A 21,379-nucleotide genomic window follows, 5' to 3' on the forward strand; every position below is an offset into this window, starting at 1 on the left:
ACTGATTTCCTTTAAGATTGACTGGTTGAATCTCCTTGCAGTCCAAGGGACTCTCAAGAGTCTTCTCCAACACCACAGTTCAAAAGCATCAATTCTCCAGTGCTGAGCTTTCTTTATAGTCCAACTCTCACCTCCATACATGACCACTGGAAAAACTGTAGCTTTGACTTGACGGACTTTTGATGGCAAAGTAATGTCTCTGGTTTTTAATATGCTGTCTAGGTTGGTCATAACGTTTCTTCCAAGGGGCAAATGTCTTTTAAAACACCCGTGGTGGATTCATGTCAATGTATGATATGGCAAAACCAATACAGTATTGTAAAGTAAAATAAAGTAAAAAAAAAAAAAACAAAAAACTTAATGGCTGCAGTCGCCATCTGCAGTGATTTTGGAGTCCTCCCCCCCAAATAAAGTCTGTCACTGTTTCCATTGTTTCCCCCTTTATTTGCCATGAAGTGATGAGACCAGATGCCATGGCTTAGTTTTTTGAATATTGGGTTTTAAGCCAGCCTTTTCACACTCCTTTCATTTTTATCAAGAGGCTCTTTAGTTCTTCTTCGCTTTCTGCCATGAGGGTGGTGTCATCTGCGAATCTGAGATTATTGATATTTCTCCCTGCAATCTTGATTCCATCTTGTGCTTGATCCAGCCTGGCATTTCACATGATGTACTCTGCATATAAGTTAAATAAGCAGGGTGACAATATACAGTGTTGATGTGCTCCTTTCCCAATTTGGAACCATTCTGTTCTGTGTCTGGTTCTAACTGTTGCTTCTACACTTGCATACAGATTTCTCAGGAGGCAGGTAAGGTGGGCTGGTATTCCCATCTCTTGAAGAATTTTCCAGTTTGTTGTGATCCACACAGTCAAAGGGTTTGACGTAGTTAATAAAGCAGAAGTAGATGTTTTTCTGGAACTCTTTTTCTTTTTCAGTGATACAATGGATGTTGGCAATTTGATCTCTGGTTCCTCTGCCTTTTCTAAATCCAGCTGGAACATCTTGAAGTTCTCGGTTCACATACTGTTGAAGCTTCACTTGAAGAGTTTTGAGCATTATTTTACTAGCATGTGAGATGAGTGCAATTGTGTGGTAGTTTGAACATTCTTTGGCATTGCCTTTCTTTGGGGTTGGAATGTAAACTGAACTTTTCCAGTCCTGTGGCCACTGCTGAGTTTTCCAAATTTGCTGGCACATTGAGTGCAGCACTTTCACAGCAGCATCTTTCAGGATTTGAAATAAATATAAGCTTATTAATAACCATTAACATTTATAAATTGCCTTGCAATGTGTCAGTCTGTCAGTTCACCTCAGTCACTCAGTCGTGTCCGACCCTTTGTGACCCCGTGGACTGCAGCACTCCTGGCCTCCCTGTCCATCACCAACTCCCAGAGTTTACTCAAACTCATGCCTATTGAGTCGGTGATGCCATCCAACCATCTCATCCTCTGTTGTCCCCTTCTCCCAACTTCAATCTTTCCCAGCATTGGGGTCTTTTCCAGTGAGTCAGTTCTTCCCAACAGGTAGCCAGAGTATTGGAGTTTCAGCTTCAGCATCAGTCCTTCCAATGAGTGTTTAGGACTGATTTCCTTTAAGATTGACTGGTTGGAGCTTCTTGCAGTCCAAGGGACTCTCAAGAGTCTTCTCCCACACCACAGTTCAAAAGCATCAATTCTTTGGTGATGAGCTTTCTTTATAGACCAACTCTCACACCCATACATGACCACTGGAAAAACTGTAGCTTTGACTCGACGGACTTTTGATGGCAAAGTAATGTCTCTGGTTTTTAATATGTTGTCTAGGTTGGTCATAACTTTTCTTTCAAGGAACAAGCCTCTTTTCATTTCACGGCTGCAGTCACCATCTGCAGTGATTTTGGAGCTCCAGAAAGTAGACTGTCACTGTTTCCGTCGTTTTAGCATCTATTTGCCGTGAAGTGATTAGACCGGATGCCATGATCTTAGTTTTTTGATCTTAGTTTTAAGCCAACTTTTTCACTCTCCTCTTTCACTTTCATCAGGAGGCTCTTTATTTCTTCTTCACTCTCTGCTTTAAGAGTGGTGTCATCTGCATATCTGAGGTTATTGATATTTCTCCCGTCAATCTTGATTCCAGCTTGTGTTTCATCCAGCATATATTTTATCTTAGGACATATAATACAGGTGGTAGTGCTAACATTCGAGTTGTTAGTTGATTGACTGAATCATAGATCTTCCCCAATGCCAGACTTCGCTAATGACTCAAAGAGTACAGGCAGGCATGAAGTGCAGATGGAATATTATTTTCTTTTTGTTTTTTGGAGGATCCCCAAACTCTCACACACAGATTCCAAAAATGTCCTTTTCTTCTGCATTAGTACATGTTGTGGTTTTGGATTAGCAGAATAGTTTTGAGTAGTTAAAAAAAAATTGCACAAAGGAAGTTGTCTTCATTTTGGAACTCTTCTGTTTTATATTATCTTAATTGTGCAGCTTGCTGACTACCTCCCATTTTCCAGACATGAATTAATAAATCCATCATTCCAAGCTTATTTGTGAGAAGCAATCTAGATAGGTTAGTTATAGCTGGCTAACAACATTTTCTAGATAGATGCTCTTTGGTATTTTTTGGCTAGTAGATACCATTGATAGGTGAGCCCTGGTGGCTGAGTGATTGAGGTCTTTCATTCCCATTTCCTCAATAGAGTGAGTGAGTTACCTTCTACTACTGTTAACTGTTTCCTTCTCAAGGTATAAGAGTGAGTTTGTTCTGTATGACAGATTTGTTTGCCAAAGTAATCTTTAAAATTTTTCTTTCATACATAATTAGTGTTATCAGTTTTGGGGCTTTATGCTTGGGAAAATGAGAACTTAATGGATACTTGCTGGATGTTGTTTAATTTCAGCGTTTATAATATCAGTAGGGATGACAAGTTAACCCATAATCATAAATAGTTGCTTTGATTATTTTATGTTAATATCATCTTTCATCATAAGAATCTTCAGGTATATATTAAAATCTGCTGTGCATTTACTAGAAATTTGAGATGTCAGGAAGTAAGGTTGGGGTTTGAAGAGCTTTATTAAGAACTTAAGGCCACTTCAGTTTATTGTATAAAGTGACATGAGGAGATGGCTCTGTTTTACCTTTAACAGAGTATGTCATAGTGTTTCTAGTCTTTGTATTTCTGTAACCATTCTTGAAGTGCAGTTTACGTTGAGGAGAGCCCTCAAAGCTCATAACAGATTTTTAAAAAAATGCTCCCAACGAAACTAGAGAGACTAGTTCACTTGATAGGTCAAGAGTGTAATAAAAACCCTTAATATAGAAAAGCTTTTCTGTCTTTTCAGGTAGATTTGTGAACAATTTAACAGTTTTGTGAGTTTACTTAGATCTTAGGAAATATGATAAGAAAATTCAAGTTATCAGAAATGTATAGAAATTTATATACCCAGAGATTCTCAATGTGAATGAGATAAAGATTATTTTTTGACGTGCTCAAAGTCAGAGAATAATAGAATTTTGAAACTGCTAGAAGCTTAGAATTTAGAACTCTATTAAACTGCCTCATTTTTATTTTTAAAAGAAGAAATACTAAATGAATGGCTTGTCGAGCTAGCATGTTGTTCTTTTGTGATTCTGGCTCTTACATCCTGTATTTGGGTCCAGATGCCATAGCTTACTTTAAATGTGTGTGTTTGGCTCCTCAGTCATGTTGATTGGTCTGTCTGGATTTTCTTACAAAGACTGAGTTTATTCACAGAATAATTGTTCTTTGGGTTTTGCAACTAGGACCTTTTAAAGATGAGTGAACACACATTGGAAAGAGGACAGCAGCGGAAACTTCCTGAATGGATGTCTATGCAGAAGAGCTATACAGTAAAAGAAAAAAAGGTATGCAGTTCATCAGTAATTCTTTCAGATGGAAAATTTAATGTATATTTGACTGTAAACTGAGTTCATTCTCACACTTATAAACTTCAAGCCATTATTTACTTTTAGAGTTGTTGTGAATGAACCAGGATCTAGTCATTGAATGGATGAGTGGGATTAAATTTTAATTGGATTTATAGTATAAGAATTCTTATTCTGTTTTCTCTTTTTATCTAGTTCACATGGCTGGCCTTGCCAGTTTGTTCCATTTCAGATTGTAATTTAGACAGTATTTATTTTTGTGAATTTTTTTATGGTCAAGTGAATTTTAAGCCCTGATAGATTTAAGCTTCACCAACCAACCAGTCTTCAGCATTTTAAGGCAACATTATTACATCTAGAATACTAATCTAATTGCAGAAAAGCATTAACAAAATAAATGCTTTTATGAAAATAGAGTAGAAGTTTGCAAGTAAATTTGTTAGAAAAATATTTACAGTAGATAGCTTCATCTTTGTTAAATTGTCCATATGACTCATTAGTCTATAAAGCTTTAGTTGATAAAACTTAGAGCTATAATTTGCCATATTTCAGTGAATTTTATTATTTCAATGAACATTTATTACTTAATGTGACTTTTATTTGTGCCTTTTTGGAATTTCGTTTAACTCAAGGCATCTGTTCAGAAGAGTGTTTTGGAAGATCACCTGCCCTTCTTAGAATTCACTGGATCCATTGTGTACAGTTATGAAGCTAATGATTGTTCTTTGCTCTCAGAAGATATTAGGTAAAGATTTAAATTTCCAACTTTGATTTGAATTTGGACCCTTAGACTATAAGCCTTATAGTAGTATTTGTAAGTGTACTGAGTTTTATAGAGGAGGTGTGTTTAGTACATAGTTATACATGTAAAACATCACTAATTCTACATTTTAAATAAAAACTTAAAATTTCTGAATTAAATATGTAATGTCCCTGTTTGTTCATTCATAAACCTTTGTATTACTTTAGCTAATTTTTAATATTTTCAATACTTAAGATATTATATATAGAATACTGAACACACCAGTTTAGGAAAAACATGCAAAAGTTATTCAACCTCTAAAACGTCCCTTTCTATTTCATTAAAAATACCAAATTGTAATATTGAATAGTGACTGTGACCGTCTCTGTTGCATTTAATTAGCAACAATTATAGCAAATGATCCTTTAAGAGAACTTTAAAAATGATTATTCATATTTTTTAGTTTGCCAAATTAGTTTTCCATAATAATCCAGTCTAAGGCTCTTCAAGCATTTTACAAGGAGAAGTAGTAGGAGATCCATTCAGATCTTTGACGTTACTATACTTGTCCTTTTTTTTTTTTTTAATTACTGTTTACACATTGGACCTTCCTGGTATCTCAGATGGTAAAGAATCTACCTGTAATGTGGGAGACCTAGGTTCAGTCCCTGGGTTGGAAAGATCCCCTGGAGAAGGGAATGGCTTCCCACTCCAGTATTCTTGCCTGGAGAATCCCCATGGACAGTGGAGCCTGGTGGACTACAATCCATGGGGTTGCAGAGTCAGACATGACTGAGTTTAGGACTCAAGCGATAGCACACATTGGCTTGAAAGAAGCAGAAGTAAGTTAAGCTGTTTATTAATGGTCTCCTGGTGGATATATTATAGAAAGAGCGGTCAGTTGAGCTCACTTCCACTGTAGTTCATTGGCTTTTTTTGGGTCTCTTCAAATAGAGCTAAGTTTGTCTTACAGAGAAAATAAAATCTGTTGTTTATGTATTAACTCTACCATCTTACCTTTAACAATGCTACAATATGTCCTATCTGAAGGTAATAAGCCTAAGTGTCTTGAAGGGTGTAGTTCTGATGAATTGTGTTTTATGGAAGGTAAGCAAGTAGTTTGGGTTTGGTTTTTTTTTTTTTGTCACCTCATTTCAGGTTTTCAGCAATTTGATTATGATGTGCCTTTGTGTAGTATGGTTTGTGTTTGTCTTGCTTGGGTGTTCAGTGAGCTTTTTGGATCTGTAGATTTATAGTTTCATCATGTTTGAATAATTTCTTCAAATGTGTTTTCTCTCACATCCTGTTTTTCTCTTCTGCCACTCTGTATGTGTGTAGGTTACATTGCTTAATTCAGCAACTGTGTTCTTGGTCATGAGGCTCTTTGTCTTGAAAATTTTTGATTCTTTTTATTCTCTGTGCTTGCGCTCTGTCTGTAAGTTCCCTTGTTTTTTTATTCTGTAGTATCTGATCAGCTATTATGCCATCCTGTGAATTTAAAATCTTGTATTTTTCATGTCTGGAAGCTCTATTTGTTTCTTTTTAAAAATACCTACTATTTTGGCTCTTACCATATTCGTATTCATAAAAAGCAGAGACATTACTTTGCCAGCAAAGGTCCATCTAGTCCATGCTATGATTTTTCCAGTAGTCATGTGTGAAGGTGAGAGTTGGACTATAAAGAAAGCTAAGCACTGAAGATTTGATGCTTTTGAACTGTGGTGTTGGAGAAGACTCTTGAGAGTCCTTTGGACTGCAAAGAGATCCAACCAGTCCTTCCTAAAGGAGATCAGTCCTGAGTGTTCATTGGAAGGACTGATGCTGAAGCTGAAACTCCAATACTTTGGCCACCTGATGCGAAGAGCTGATCCACTGGAAAAAACCCTGATGCTGGGAAAGAATGAGTGCAGGAGAAGAAGAGAACAGAGGATGAGGTGGTTGGATGGCATCACTGACTCAATGGACATGAGTTTGGGTAAACTCCGGGAGTTGGTGATGGACAGGGAGGCCTGGTGTGCTGTGGTCCGTGGGGTCGCAAAGAGTTGGACACGACTGAGCAACTGAACTGAACTGATATTCATATTTTCTTTTAAATCTTTGAACATATTCAGCATATTTATAATAGCTGTGTTAATATACTCTTCTGTTAATTCCATTATACTAATTATTTTTCTATTAAATGACTGTTATCCTGCTTATAAGTCATGTTTTCCTGTTTCTTTTCTCATGACTGACAATTTTTGATTAGATGTTATGAGCTTACCTGGTTGAATGTTAGATTTTGTTGTCTTCCTTCAAAGAAAGGAGCTTTGCTGTGTTGGGCAGTAAAGTCACCTGAAAATCAGTTTTACACTTTGAGGCTTAGTTTTAACTTTTTTTGGCCAGATGTCAGTAGCCTTTATTCTGGGCATGATTTAGTCAGTAATGGATGTGACCTTTCTGGAGTCTTTGCTGACTGCACCAGGTGATCAAAACGAATCTCTCTACTCCAGTTTTGCAGAACTCAATGCCTCTTACCTCTGTGTAAGCCGTAGGTGTTGTCCAGATTGCAGTTCCCTGGTTTTTCTTTGTCCAGCCTCATAGTTTCTCTCTGTGCTTGCATGTCCTTTCCTGCCTAGCTCCCTCCTCCCCAGGACTCTGCCCACACCTTCCAGCTGCTTCCCCTCTCTGGCTCTGAACTCTGTCCTCCCAATTCAGTGCTCTGCTTTGGACTCTCCTTCCTCTTTGTTGTCCAGAATGTTCCAGGCGGAAACCTGGGGCAGTTTTTGGGCTTACTCTTGATTTCCTCCCCTCAGAGAGCACAGTCCTGTAGTGCCTGTTGTCCAGTGTCTGGAAACTCTTATTTATGCATTTTGTTTAATCTTCTCTATTTGTTCATGGGAGAAAGTTATGACTGATCAGTGTTATTTCATCTTAGCCCAAAACAGAGGTTGAGTTTTTTAAAATTTATGAAATAGGTTTTTCACTTTCAAAAACTATGAAGCAGGCAAATATAAGCAATAATTTAACACGTACCCATAGTCCTTCCACTAACTTTGTCAAACTTTAATCTTCCTTTTCTTCAAATCTTTATTAAGAGAAAACAATAAAATACAGCTGAAGCCTCGTGTGTGCTCTTTCTGATTCTCTTTTGCAGTCCTCTGAGCTAACTTCTATCGTGAGTTCAGTGTTTAGTATTCCCTCACATATTTTCTATAATTTTCATAATTTAGTGTCCCCCTCAATATCATATACTATTACTTGCCCATTAAGAAACTTTAAAAATAATGCTATCAAACTCTGTGTATTCTTCCACTTGTCTTTCACTCAACACTTTATATTCTTGTGAATTTTTCTTTTTGGTTTGGTATGTGAAGTTCTGTTTAAACTTTTATATAGTATTACATTGTCTCAGTATATCATAATTTATTCACTCTCGTTGATGGAAATGTAGTGCTTCCATTTTTGCTAGTTGGAATAGTATTGCAATGAACATTCTTAAATATTTCTAATTATGCACATGTAAGTTTCATATATTTATGAGAAAATCTTGTCAGGTCATACAGTTCATACATCTTTAGCTAGATATCGTCAGAGTTTTTCCAAGAGGATTATCAGTTTAAAAATTCACCAGTATGTTAGTGGTCCCACTGGCAGTTTTCTTTATCAGCATTCGGTATTGTGGAGCTTTAATTTTTGTTAGTCAGATAGATGTGAAATTGTAAAGGTTCAATTTACACTTCTCTGACTTCAGAGGAGATCTTGTATCTTCATGTATATATTTGAATGTATTGGCCATTTGGATTTCCTTTGGGGAATTATGTGGTCAGTCGGTCAGTCATGTCTGACTCTCTATGACCCCATGGACAGTAGCCACCAGGCTTCTCTGTCTATGGAATTTGCCAGGCCAGAATAGTGGAGCAGGTTGCTGTTTGCTGCTCCAGGGGATGATCTTCCCAGCCCAGGGATTGAACCCCCATCTCTCGCATTTCCTGCATTGGCAGTCAGATTCTTTTCCACTGGACCACCTGGGAAACCCTCCTTTGGGGAATTACCTGTTCATATTCCCCCCCCGCCCCCGCTTTTGAAAACTGGATTATTAATCTTTTGTATTGACTTTTCAAGGAATTTTTTAGTATTGGGTTGGTGAAAAAGTTCATTGTTTGGCTAACCCAATATTTTCTGACTATTCATTATCAGTTGTATGTATTACGATATGCTGTACAGTCTGTGGCTTGTATTTTAACATGTTGAATGCTGTCTTCAATGATGCAGAAATTAGAATTTTAATTAAATAATTTATTTTATTTGCCCCCCTTTAGCATGAGTCTCTCTGATGGAGATGTGGTAGGATTTGACATCGAGTGGCCACCAGTGTACAAGAAAGGGACACTGGGCAGAGTGGCCCTCATTCAGCTGTGTGTGTCAGAGAGCAAGTGCTACTTGTTTCATATTTCTTCTATGTTAGGTTGGTATCTCTTGTATCTGTTTCATTTTTATATGGTAGATAATTGTATTATGTCAACTTTGTCCACATGAAATTAAGCTCTTGAATTAATGGGTGCCTCTCTCATCACCTTATATTTAAGTATTTATATTTTAATTTATATTTAATTTATATTTTATATTTATATTTTATTCACTCATAGCCCTGTTTTATTTAATTTTCATGTCATATCTGTCAGTCAATGATATTATTATTCCTGTTTCACAGGGTAGAGGACTGAAGTGTAGAGGGGCTAAATGTTAGTGATAATACAGTTATTAGCATGTAAATTAGCTGTTTTTCTTATCATTTATCTATCAGTCAGGACTTCTTGCTTTAGGTGAAAAAAAAAAAGCTCTCAAAAACAGTCAAGGTAAGTGTTGGTTTCTGAATTTAAGCTTAAACACAAATTTAAATATAAACATGGAATGTGTATGAAGTAGAACATAAATCTGTCGTGTTTGATAGAACCTATGGAAATAAATATTATAAATTATTATATAAATATTAATATAAAAATTATAGTTTTCCCTCAGGGACTAAAAATGTTGCTTGAAAATGAAGCAATTAAAAAGGCAGGTGTGGGAATTGAACAAGATCAGTGGAAACTTCTATGTGACTTTGATGTCAAGTTGAAGAGTATTGTGGAGCTGACAGATGTTGCCAATGAAAAGGTAGATATAATACATATATTATTTTCAGAATAAAAACAAAATAAATTTGTGTTTTACAGAATGTCCCTTCTGAGTGTTAGGTTTTTTTTTTGAGAGAATATTTTAAGCTACGTAATGTTTTTATAAAAAAAGAAGTTCCTAATGCATGTCTCATAATGAAAACTTTCAGTTCTAATCAGTTGCCTTAGCGGATAGTTTCTTTAAGCAGGCACCCTCTCCCATATTTGGTACTGTGTTACTTTGTTTTATATATTTGCGAATTTAATTATTATATTTAAAGTTTCTCTCTTTAACCCATCTATATCAATATCCCCCCTGTTTTTTTTTTTGATGTGAACATAACACAGCTCTTGTGGTATGATCCTCTTAGTGGAAGTTTGACCATCATTTCCATGGCCCATATTTCACATATTTTATTAATGTAGTCATTTAAGTTACATTCTCACATTAGCCAAGTATTCATTTGGCTGAGAAGTAGGAAAATCACCAACTTTCAACTTTTGTCCATGAATGATACTTTGACAGTCCAAGAATTGTAATACCTACCTTGAGGAAATGATAGAATTACATTCTTGTAAGGTAGACTGCAAATGAGGTTTTTAGTGACTGGAAATCTACTAAGGACTATCTCTGCCTTATATTTTGGTGTAACATTTTCAACTTTATGTGTGACATGGTCATTTGGTATCAGTTAGAAATGTCTAAGAATAAAAGGAAAGAAATCACTTTTGCTGAGTTGATTTTTCCATTATTTTTAGCTGAAATGTATAGAGACCTGGAGCCTCAATGGTTTGGTTAAATACCTCTTTGGTAAACAGCTTCTGAAAGACCGGTCTGTCCGCTGTAGCAACTGGAGTAAGTTTCCCCTCACTGAGGACCAGAAAGTGTATGCAGCCACTGATGCTTATGTATGTACCAAAGATCTTTTTCAAAAATTAATTTTTATTAGAATATAGTTGCTTTACAATGTTGTGTTAGTTCCTACTGTATAGCAAATGAATCAGCCATACATATACACATATCCCCTCTTTTTTGGATTTCCCTCCCATTTAGGTCATCACAGAGCACTGAGTAGAGTTTCCTGTGCTATACAGTAGGCTCTCATTAGTCATCTGTTTTATACATAGTAACCATGAAATTAAAAGACGTGTGCTCTGTGGAAGAAAAGCTATGATGGACCTAGAAAGTGTATTAAAATGCAGAGATATCACTTTGCCAACAAAGGTTCATGTAGTCAAAGCTATGGTTTTTCCAAAATAGTCATGTATGGATGTGAGAGTTGGACCATAAAGAAGGCTGAGCACTGAAGAATTGATGCTTTTGAACTGTGGTGCTGGAGAAGACTCTTGAGAGTCTCTTGGATAGTGAGGAGATGAACCCAGTTAGTCCTAAAGGAAATCAGTCCTGAATATTTATTGGAAGGACAGATGCTGAAGCTGAAGCTCTAGTACATTGGCAACCTGATGCAAACGGCCAACTTGCTGGAAAAGGCCCTGATGCTGGGAAAGATTGAGGGTAGGAGGAGAAGGGGACGACAGAGGGCAAGATGTTTGGATGGCATCACTGACTCAATGGACATGAGTTTGAACAAACTCTGGAAGATAGGGAAGCCTGGCATGCTGTAGTCCATGGGGTCACAAACAGTCAGACACGACTTAGCAACTGAGCAACAACAAATCAATACTGTATATGTGTCAGTCCAAATCTTCCAATTCATCCCATCCCCCTCCTAAGATCTTTAGACTACAATCTATTTTCTAAACTTTATAATAAATTATAGAATTTTTATTGTGTAAACTAAAATGTTTTAAGTCAGTTGGGCATTAAAAATGCTTAGGTAGAAATTTAGTGAAACTGTTAATTATAAATATTATTAGCAAGTATCAATAGATTGTAATGCTAGTTATTTTTATCATCATGAAGCAAAAATAATGTCCAATTTTTATGTGAAAAAAAAATGAGTTCTTTGAAAACATGAGAGGACAGTAAGCTCAGACTGAACAAGCACAAATGGTGTTGATGATGTATTTGATTATAAGCCACTTCAGAATAAAAATAACTACAATGCAGTTTCTGTATCAAAACTGGCCTTATTTCTTATGTTTATATTTAAAATGTGGTAAAAATTTAGAAAATTGGCTCCACAATTAGCTCACCACTGCTGTTAGTCAGATGATTTTTATAGTTACCTATTTGTACATAGTGAAATTAGGGCTTATCTATCTATCTATACATACATATGTATATATAGCACTCTTTTCTTTTTCCCAAAAGTCTTATTTTATGTCCTAATAGACTTTTTCCCTCCAGCTTGTACTTTTATTTGTAGATTAGTATCTTGTTTCTTTTCTTTGCATCTTTTTTTAGAAATGGGAGCTTATTTTATTTATAACCAGAAGAAAATTCATCTGTGTGGGGAAATAAAAAGATAATTTTCCTTTATGTTTTGTTTAAAATAGAAACCTTGTTGAGAACTAATCCAAGTCTTGTAGCATTTTTTAGTCATGAGAAATTTGAACGACTTGATTGTTCCTGTTTACAGTAGCTAGCTGGAGGGCTGTCTATACACTGACTAACAGCTAATAATGAGATGATGGGAAATGGATATCTGTAGCATACAGTTTTCTCTTACTTGATTATATTTTGTTAGATTCCATTTATGAGGTATTTGATTTTGGTACTTGGTCATAATATTGGCTGTTAAAATGAGAAAGTTTTTATTTTAAAGGTGTGCCACTTTCTCCATTCTCACAATGGGTGTGGTGAATTAATGAAGACAGATCTTTGTTTAACTTAAAGGGTTGCATTCAGCTTCTTGGGTGCTTTGGGAATCATTGATTTTGATTTTTGTAAAGGTGAGGCATTGGATTTTATTCTGGTGATTTTAGCATACTGTTTTCACCTTTCTGTTTTCCTACAGGCTGGTTTCATCATTTATCAAAAATTAGCAAATTTGAGGGATCCTGTACAAATATTTGTCAAGAATAAAGGTATGTTACGGTCTGAAAATAAAAGGTAAAATTTGAATTTGCTCATTTGTGAGTTACGCTCCAAAAGCACAAATTTTCACACATGTGTATTTAGCATTATTACCGTGTGTTGGTTGTCTGAGAATTAGGATGAGGTCTACTTGGCCAAAGCTTAGTGTTTCAAGCTTGTTACTGTGTCAAAGCAGGACTTACTACTTATCCTTTGTGGCATTGCTGTTCACTAGGGTTCTAGAGTTGGAGCTTGGAGAACATCAGTGATACAAACAGCCGCCTCGCAGCCTGGAGATTATACATCTTTGCTATAAATATTTGGACTCCGTGGGTGGCACAGTTGGTAAAGATCTGCCTGAGCATGCAGGAGATGGGGGATTCGATCCCTTGGTTGAGAAGATGCCCTCGAGAGACGGCAATGGCAGAAGGAAATGACAACACACTCTAGTATTTTTGTCTGGAAGATTCCATGGACAGAGGAGTCTGGTGGGCTACAGTCTGTGGGGTCACAGAGAATCAGACGTGACTGAGTGACTGAGCACAGAGTACCCTGGTTTAAATTTCTAAGTTTTCCCCAGGATGCGATAATTCTGCTGTTTTTCTGCTAAAAGAATGGCCACTTGCAGCTTTCAAGTTCAGCTCTCAGATCTCTTGCTAGGTCAGTGATGGCAGATCTGCGTGTAGTGTCACATAGGCCAGTGGTGGAATCCCAGCCATGTGACCTGGAATTTACTTGTTTCCTGTGTTTGGGAAGTGAGTGATGGTGTAATAACCTGTTTCATAGAGTAGCTGTTGAACTCATGATATACTGAGCACCCATACTGGTCTCTGTATAGTTTTACTCTTGTAGCTTCCTTTTAGAGATTTTAAATAATTGTGTTTGTTAAGGTGTTAGTTAAGGTGATTTTGCCAAATTTTTAAAAATATGGCATGACCTCCTTATAAAAAATTATATAATATCCTTTATAGCTGTTATTGAGAAGGAATCCATACTCTCTGTGGGTGATCCTCCTTTACACGTTAAGGAAGATTTCTTATACTTTGTCTCATTGGAAGGCCACATCTGTTGAGTGCCTGCTGGCTCTCTGTTGGCAATCATATGGTGGCTGGAAATTACCTTGATAACTGAGGCAGATGATATGTTTTTGAAGCTGGTGTGGAGAACAATATATAAGAGCTTATGTAACTCAGAATTCAACAGAGGGATTCGTGATTTTTTGATTTTGTGGTTTACAAGATTCCTTGTAGGTTATACTTGCTATTTTGTCTCTGATGAAAATACTTCTGAGGGCTGTAAGATGTTTCTCAAGTAAAGTAGCGTATGTTTTATAAGTTTTTATGCAAGTCCTGATACCTGTCATTGCAATATTGCATTCTTTGACCCTCACTTTTATTTTCTGTTATGTTATTTGTTTAAGTGTGTTGTGACATCTGAAGGGAAATAACTTGACTAGGATTCCAGTGAATTGTAACTAACATTACCATTCCTTTTTTTTCTACCTCCTTTCATCCCTCTTTCTTTCTTTCCTTTCTTCCTCCCTCCCTCCCTCCTTCTCTTCTTGTTACTAAACCAGCAGTGTCAACCTCACCTTTCTCAAATATAGATGTGTATATAGATGACATTTTCAAATGATATTTTCAAAACTTTTGGTTTTTATTACATTTGTTTTTTTTTCTTTTACTAAAACATAAAAGAAGATTAGAACGTAGTATTATTCAGCCCACTATAAATGGAGAGCCAGCAGTGAACAAGACAGGCATGATCTGTCTTCTGGGGGGGGAAACCTATAGCTTTATGGGGGATATAGGTGAATAACAGAAAAAAAGGGCACTGTAGGAAGACGAGGCTTATGATGTAGGGGGAGAAAGGTGTTATGGCCAGCATATAGAGGCACCCAGTGAATATTTGGAGGTGTTAGAGAATATTTTCTGGAAAAAGTGCTGTTTATGGCAAGATCTTAAATATGAGCAGGAGTTAGTTGGCGGAAGAGTAGAGGAAGAGTGTCGAGAGGCACAGGCAATGGCAGGTGCCCAGTTCCAGAAGGAAGAGGTGTCTATAGGCAGTTGAAAGCAGTTTGGTATAGTCAGCTGTTGAACATGACAGGGTAAGGGATAGAGAAGAGGCAGGGGTTTTCATTTCCTCCTAAGAGCTGTTGAGAGTTTTAAACAAGAATGACATGCATTACATTAAAAAAAGTAGAACTTGAGCAGAATGTTGATTCTGGAGGGCAAGGGTCACAGTGTGAGACCTGTTGGGGTGATGTGCCCACAATCCAAGTGAAAGGTGATGGTGACCTGGCTTGGCTGGTTGCATTGTGAGAGGAGAGAAGTGGATAATGCAAAGTACCTTTAACAGAGCAGTAGAATCCACAGGATTTAATGTGACAGTGTGAGCCATGTGCACGGATCAGTCCTGTGTTGTCAGCGTGAGCAGCAGGGATGAGAGACATTGAGGGCAAGGAGCCAGATTTGGGGTCAAGAGTTTGTACAGTTGATTCTAGACACATTGATGGAAGGAAGCCTGCGAGATAGCAAAGTGGAGGTGGTGTCCAGTAGGCTCTTAGATATACAGCCTGTTAACTCAGGGGATGATTGGAGTTAAAGAATTAGGGGTTCTAGGTAGAGAAAAGGGGCTGAGTCTCAAGGAACTCTGAGTATTCCATGTTTGCGTGGGGAGGGGACCCTAGAGGAGTTGCCATGGGCATGGAGGGAAATGAGGAGGTGGACATGCAACAGGTCAAGTAAAGGACACGTGTTACAGAGGAGGGCATTGCCCACTGTTTAAATTTTCTTGCAAGTTTGAGAAACTGAGGACTTAGAGTTAGTTCTTGGGTTTGGCAATGTGGCAGTCGTTGGTAACCTTTTACTACAGCTGCTTTGGTAGACTGGGTGATAAAAGACTGTATTGGGGAGACAGTGGTCATTGGGACACAAAGACAGGGTTGCAGGCTTGGATACTGTGCAGATCCCATAACTGGAGCCAGAATAGAGTAGTGGAAGGCGTGGGTGGAAATCGCATTAGCGTGAATAGAGGCCTGAGATCTAAGGAAAGTGAGAAAGCACCTGTAAACATTTTTTTTTTTGTAAAGAAGCTTGGTTCAGAAAGGGACTATTTATTCATCTAACAGAATTATTGGGGGTTTGCTAGGCATCAGGCACTGTACCTCTTGCTGAGGAAAGTGCACTGAACCAAACAGACCAAACCGCGACTTTGTTTATCTGAGTGATGGAATGAGCCACACGGATGCCTGAAGGGAGAACATAGAAGGCGTGAGGGGAAGAGAGAGCAAAGCTGTGAGGGGCAGTGCGTGTAACCGAGATGAAATGAACAAGGGTGAGAGGAGTCGGAAATGAGGCCAGAAAGGTAGCTTGGGCCAGATCATTTGGGGCTTATAGGCTGTGAATCTGACTTCATATTTTATTAGTTAAATACAAGGATGAGTGATGGGAAATACTTAGGATTTGGAGTAGCAGCATGATGTGATTAAATATTTATCTCAAAAGGATTTTTCTGGCTGCTACAGGAGGGTAAGTATTTAGGCAGGGAAATCGATTTGGAGGCTATTGTAATAATCCAAGCAAGAGCTGATTGGATTGAGCTGGTGGCAGCAGAGGGGGTGAGAAGCGATAGATATGTATATATTTGCTGATGAATTCTCTGTGGGGAGTGAGATGTAGAGGTGTTTTGGTTGGATCCACTGAGTGAATGCAAGGGTCAGTCACAGTGAAAGATAATGAGAAGAGCAGGTTTGGGTAAGAAAAATCTGGATTCCAGTTTTGATCACTTCCCAGATGGCTCAGCAGTAAAAGAATCCCGCAATGCAGGAGATGCCGGTTCGACCCCTGGGTCGGGAAGATCCCCTGGAGGGGAAAATGGCAACCAGATCTCATGGACAGAGGAACCTGACGGGCTATGGTCCATGAGGTCGCAAAGAGTTGGACATGACTGAGAGACTGAGAACACATGCATGCCAAGTTTTAGATGTTTATTGTCATACAAGGAGATATCTTAGGTGGGAACATAATTCTGGAGTTTGGAGGGAAGACAGGTTGGAGCTGTAACTTTGAGGGTCGTCAGTATACAGATAGTAGTTAAGCTTAAGAAGATAAAATAGAAGATAAAATAGGAAGTAAGTGGAATGAAGAATAGACGAGGCCCACATATTGACGTCAAGGGCACACCAGCCTCTATAGGTCAGGAAGACATGGAGTGTATAGTGAAGAGGCCTGTGAAGGGGCAGTGATGATGGAGGAAGTATAGCAGGGGTAGTGTTCAGAAGCCAGCCAATGTTGTGAGCTGGAGCAAGTTATCAACTATTTTAAATGCCTCTGAGAGTTTGAGATGTTGTTGTTCAGTCACTCAAGTTGTGTCCAACTCTTTTCAACCCCATGGACTTCAGCATGCCAGGCTTCCCTGTCCTTCACTATCTCCCGGAGTTTGCTCCAGCTCAAGTCCATTGAGAAGGTGATGCTATCCAGCCATCTCATCCTCTGTCGTCCCCTTCTCTTGCCCTCAGTCTTTCCTGTCATCAGGGTCTTTTCCAGTGAGTCAGCTGTTCACATCAGGTGGCTAAAGTATTGGAGCTTCAGCTTCAGCATCAGTCCTTCCAGTGAATATTCCAATGAAAGAGTGAGATGAACAACTTGGATGAACAGATTTGGCTATGTGAAGGCCATTGGTAGCCTTTCCACAAACAGCTTTTGGAAAAAGCTCAGTGGCAGGTAGTCAGCGTAGGAGAAATTGGCACTAGAAAGTTGAAGACAGTGAGTGTGGACAGCTCTTTCTTTCAAGGAATTTTGCTGTAAATGGGAGTTGTGATATGAATTAGCAATTAGCAGATTGGTGGCGGGAAGATAAGATAGTTCTCCTTTTGTTTCTGTTTCCTTAGTGAAGTAAGAGATGAAGTTGTTCTCTGACTAAGGAGGGACAAGTGTTGGAAGTGTTGGAAGCATGAAGAGAAAGAAAGAAGTACGATATAGTCCTCTTGAGAGTCAGAGAGTGGGAAATGTAGAATAATAATGAACAGTCATTACTGAGAGTTCATGGGGTGTGTGCATGAATTGAAAGCAAAATATCACCCTCATAATTGTGTTTTATTTTCGACTGTAGTCAACTGCTTGGGTATAGGCATCCAGTATGTGCCATGGAAGAAGGAAGGAACAAAAGAGTTGAGTCCACAGGAGCGAAGGATTAATATGGCTAAGGGAGGAGAGTAAGGCATGGGGGTATGGGGAGCGGTGAGAAGAGTAATGGGTAAGGAAAAGGCAGGAGGTCAGTGGGCTTGGTTCTGAAAGTGTGCAAGAATGGTTTTATTGCAGAAGTCATGCTGGTGTTCAGAGGATGGCATGCTTGCAGTTGGCGTTTGGAAGTGACGACTTTATTGACAATTTTAAGATCAAGGGTATGGTTATGGGCTTCCCTGGTAGCTCAGATGAGATATAAAGAATCCACCTGCAATGTAGGAGACCCTGGTTTGATTCCTGGGTCGGAAGATCCTCTGGAGGAGGGCAGGACAACCCACTCCAGTATTCTTGAGCTTCCTTGGTGGCTCAGATGGTAAAGCATTCGCCTGCAACGCAGGAGACCTGGGTTCGATCCCTGGGTTGGGAAGATCCCCTGGAGGAGGGCGTGGCAACCCACTCCAGTTTTCTTGCCTGGAGAGACCCTATGGGCAGAGGAGCTCGGCCGTCTACAGTCCATGGGGTTGCAAAGAGTCAGACACAACTGAGCGACTAAGCACAGCACACAGTTATGGGAAGGGTGGCTGAGATCAGTTGAGGAAAAGATGGCTGGAAATGGAGGGATTGAGGAACTGAAAAGCCCACATTCTTAGGCAGAGAGTTTCTGTGAATGTTGAAATCACTAGGAGTTATCACAGAAGTAGAGGGAAGAAAGAGACAGTGAACCAAGTGCTGAAATCTTAAGTGATGTGATTTTGAAATCACAAGATAACTGCAACTAGTAGGAATAGCTGATGACATAATCCAATGTCCAGTGCTTCAGAGGAGCTGGACTTGTTGAAGGATACAAGAAGTGGTGATGAAGGGTAGAAATTGTAAGGGGTTTGGGAAAGGTGGGCAAGTTGGGTGGTGTTGGTGGAGACACTATCAGACAGAATGAAGCTGAAAGTTCGGAAGGTGATCACTTATGAATGAGAAAGGCTTGCATTTTATTTTGTGATGACTGGTAATGAGGACAGTGAGGAGTGTCTGTCGGGTAAGGTTATGTTTACCAAGCTGTTTTAGTAAGTAGTGTCCCATATGATATTCTGTTGGTTTCTGATGTTGAAACAGTGCAGGTGAGGTCACAGTCTCATTTCTACCTTCACCTTCTGCCAAGGTTGAGAACCACTGGGTTGTAATATGTATGAATGTAGATTAGTTAGAATTTAGTCTAAAATTTTAAAGCACAGAAATTTGGAAGGGATTGAGGTGATTTTGGGATAGGTTAAGGAAGTCTTTTTGTTGTAGTTCATTTAAAGAAACAATGAAAATTTAAGCCCTAATAGTGTTTAAATAAATATCTCTGCTTTGTAATTTGAAAATTAGTACTGATTCTTTTATTCCAGAGGAGGAAATACTACCTAGTGATGTGAAGAAACAATTGACTTCCATCTCCAAGGAGATAATGGATTTGGCTGAGTCTCTTCCTGATACTTTTGGAAAACTGGAAAATCCACAGAGGTTAAATGTTTCTTTTTTTTTTTTTTAATATAAAATCAATTCTGTTTGTTCTTATTGCATTTTTCTAAATACATTAAAGAAGTTCATTAGGGTGGACTCATAAATTTGCTTGAATACATGCACACAGACTGATGTATAAATTTAAGAAATATCTTCTAATTGTGAAATTGTGCACAAAAGTTGGAGGCTTCTCTGCTTTGTAGGATGCTTTACGAAGCAAAGCCAAATAAAACTCTTAAGTCCACTTGAACAAAACGTTGAAGATTCACAGTGTTCTTTTTCTTTCTGTTTATGGGCATTTTTCATTTAATTATCTTTATAGTTTGGTTACTTGAAATCAGTAAATAGCAACTTTTAAACCTATAACCTCATTTTTCTGTTTATTAAGTGAGTATTATATGAGAATTCTGCCTAATCAGTAGACTATTAAAACAAGAGGCATGTAGATTTTAAAGAATGTTTTATATAGCTGAAGCATTGAAAAAAAAAGTGAAAGTGTTACTTGCTCAGTCACGTCCACATGGACTGTAGCCCACCATGCTCCTCTGTCCATGGAATTCTCCAGGCAAGAATACTGAAGTGGATTGCCATTCCCTTCTCTAGGGAGTCTTCCTGACCCAGGGATCCAACCCAGGTCTCCTGCATTTCAGGCAGATTCTTTACGGTCTGAGCCAAGCAGTAGATAACTTTTGATATTTGAATTAACAGGTATTGGACTACTGGTTGTTGTTTAGTTACTCAGTTGTGTCTGACTCTTTTGCGACTCCGTGGACTGTAGCTCCCAGTAGCTGCTTCTTGGAATCTGGCTTTGCTCTGTCCTTAATGGATGAATGACTCCCTTATAAAACCTCTAAAAACAGGAGTACTCTTGAACAGTGATTGAGTATAACATGGTAATACAATTTTGAGGCTAAAATCCTTTGTAGAAATGTGAAGCAGTTAATTGAGATAGAATTCTGACTGAAAAAATGTAATGTTAATGTATTCTTTTTTGGATGAGGTTTGTGATATATTTTGATAGATTTCAAAGTATGAGATAGAAATTCAGCTCTTTTTCAAAGTCATTTTCCTCCTGGCAATTTGTTTTAGTAGTTGCTATGTAACTTTGAGAATATCTGAAAGAAATAACTGTCAAATGGGGAAAGGTACTAATAAAGCTATTTCATATTCATTTTTACATTTTTCCCTCCATGAAAGAAGAAAATACCATTTATATGAAAAATCACTATTCACATTTCAGGTTTTTTTCTAGGAATTAAAATAACTATTGAGTATAAATTATATGTGCTTAATACTTTGCTTTATAATATCAAAGCTAAGTAGGTTTTCTTAAATTTTGAGAATGGGCAACATTGGATTCATTTTTTAAGAAATTGGAATATAATTGTTTTACAATGTTGTATTAGTTTCTGCTATACAACAACATGAGTCAGCTGTATGTATACATCTATCTCCTCCCTCTTGAGCTTCCCTCCCACGTCCCTGGATGCATTTTTAATAAAGGTAGATCTTATGAACTTTTAGTGGGTCAATACAAGAACTAGTTAAGATCTTTTATTTCAGATTCTTTGTAACAAGTCTATGCTCTACTTATTTAGATACATCTCTGAACTGGGGGAGAACAAGAGAACTGTGAATAGCTAAAATACATACCATAAGCATGAATTCACATCCACTTAACTGAAGTTCCAGTGGAGTGCATGAGGCCACATTCAGGGCATATTTGCTTTGCATTTATGACACAGTTTGGCAAGCTTGGATGTATGCTTAACATGAAAATCAGGAATGGATAAGGAGTGACACCATAAACAATTAGTTTGGGGCCAAACACTTCTGACACTTAGTAAGCATGCAAGTTAGGTGTTGAGTGTAGAAGTACCTTGCTGTACTAGCGAGGAGCCCAGAAACTATAAGCATGAAGGGCATGAAGAGTGAGTGTA

General features: G+C 38.0%; 1 protein-coding gene across 12 annotated transcripts in view; it reads left to right on the forward strand.

Moving 5' to 3' along the window:
- WRN (WRN RecQ like helicase) overlaps positions 1 to 21,379 on the forward strand; it is a 114,416-nt gene that overhangs the window by 15,829 nt on the left and 77,208 nt on the right. For 8 of the 12 annotated variants that reach the window (XR_011253545.1, XR_011253547.1, XR_011253546.1 and 5 more), the window contains exons 2-8: positions 3,771 to 3,872; positions 4,526 to 4,638; positions 8,937 to 9,082; positions 9,626 to 9,774; positions 10,533 to 10,682; positions 12,695 to 12,764; positions 19,325 to 19,439. Coding sequence is in view for 5 of the 12 variants with exons in the window: in XM_069573349.1 (XP_069429450.1) it covers positions 3,783 to 3,872; positions 4,526 to 4,638; positions 8,937 to 9,082; positions 9,626 to 9,774; positions 10,533 to 10,682; positions 12,695 to 12,764; positions 19,325 to 19,439 (833 nt within the window). In the remaining 7 variants the exon portion in view is untranslated. Of the gene's footprint in view, positions 1 to 3,770; positions 3,873 to 4,525; positions 4,639 to 8,936; positions 9,083 to 9,625; positions 9,775 to 10,532; positions 10,683 to 12,694; positions 12,765 to 19,324; positions 19,440 to 21,379 lie in introns of those variants that run through there. The other 4 variants (XM_069573354.1, XM_069573356.1, XM_069573353.1 and 1 more) reach the window with 3 other exon arrangements.

Source organism: Ovis canadensis, chromosome 26 (genome assembly GCF_042477335.2).
Source record: "Ovis canadensis isolate MfBH-ARS-UI-01 breed Bighorn chromosome 26, ARS-UI_OviCan_v2, whole genome shotgun sequence".
Classification (NCBI taxonomy): domain Eukaryota; kingdom Metazoa; phylum Chordata; class Mammalia; order Artiodactyla; family Bovidae; genus Ovis; species Ovis canadensis.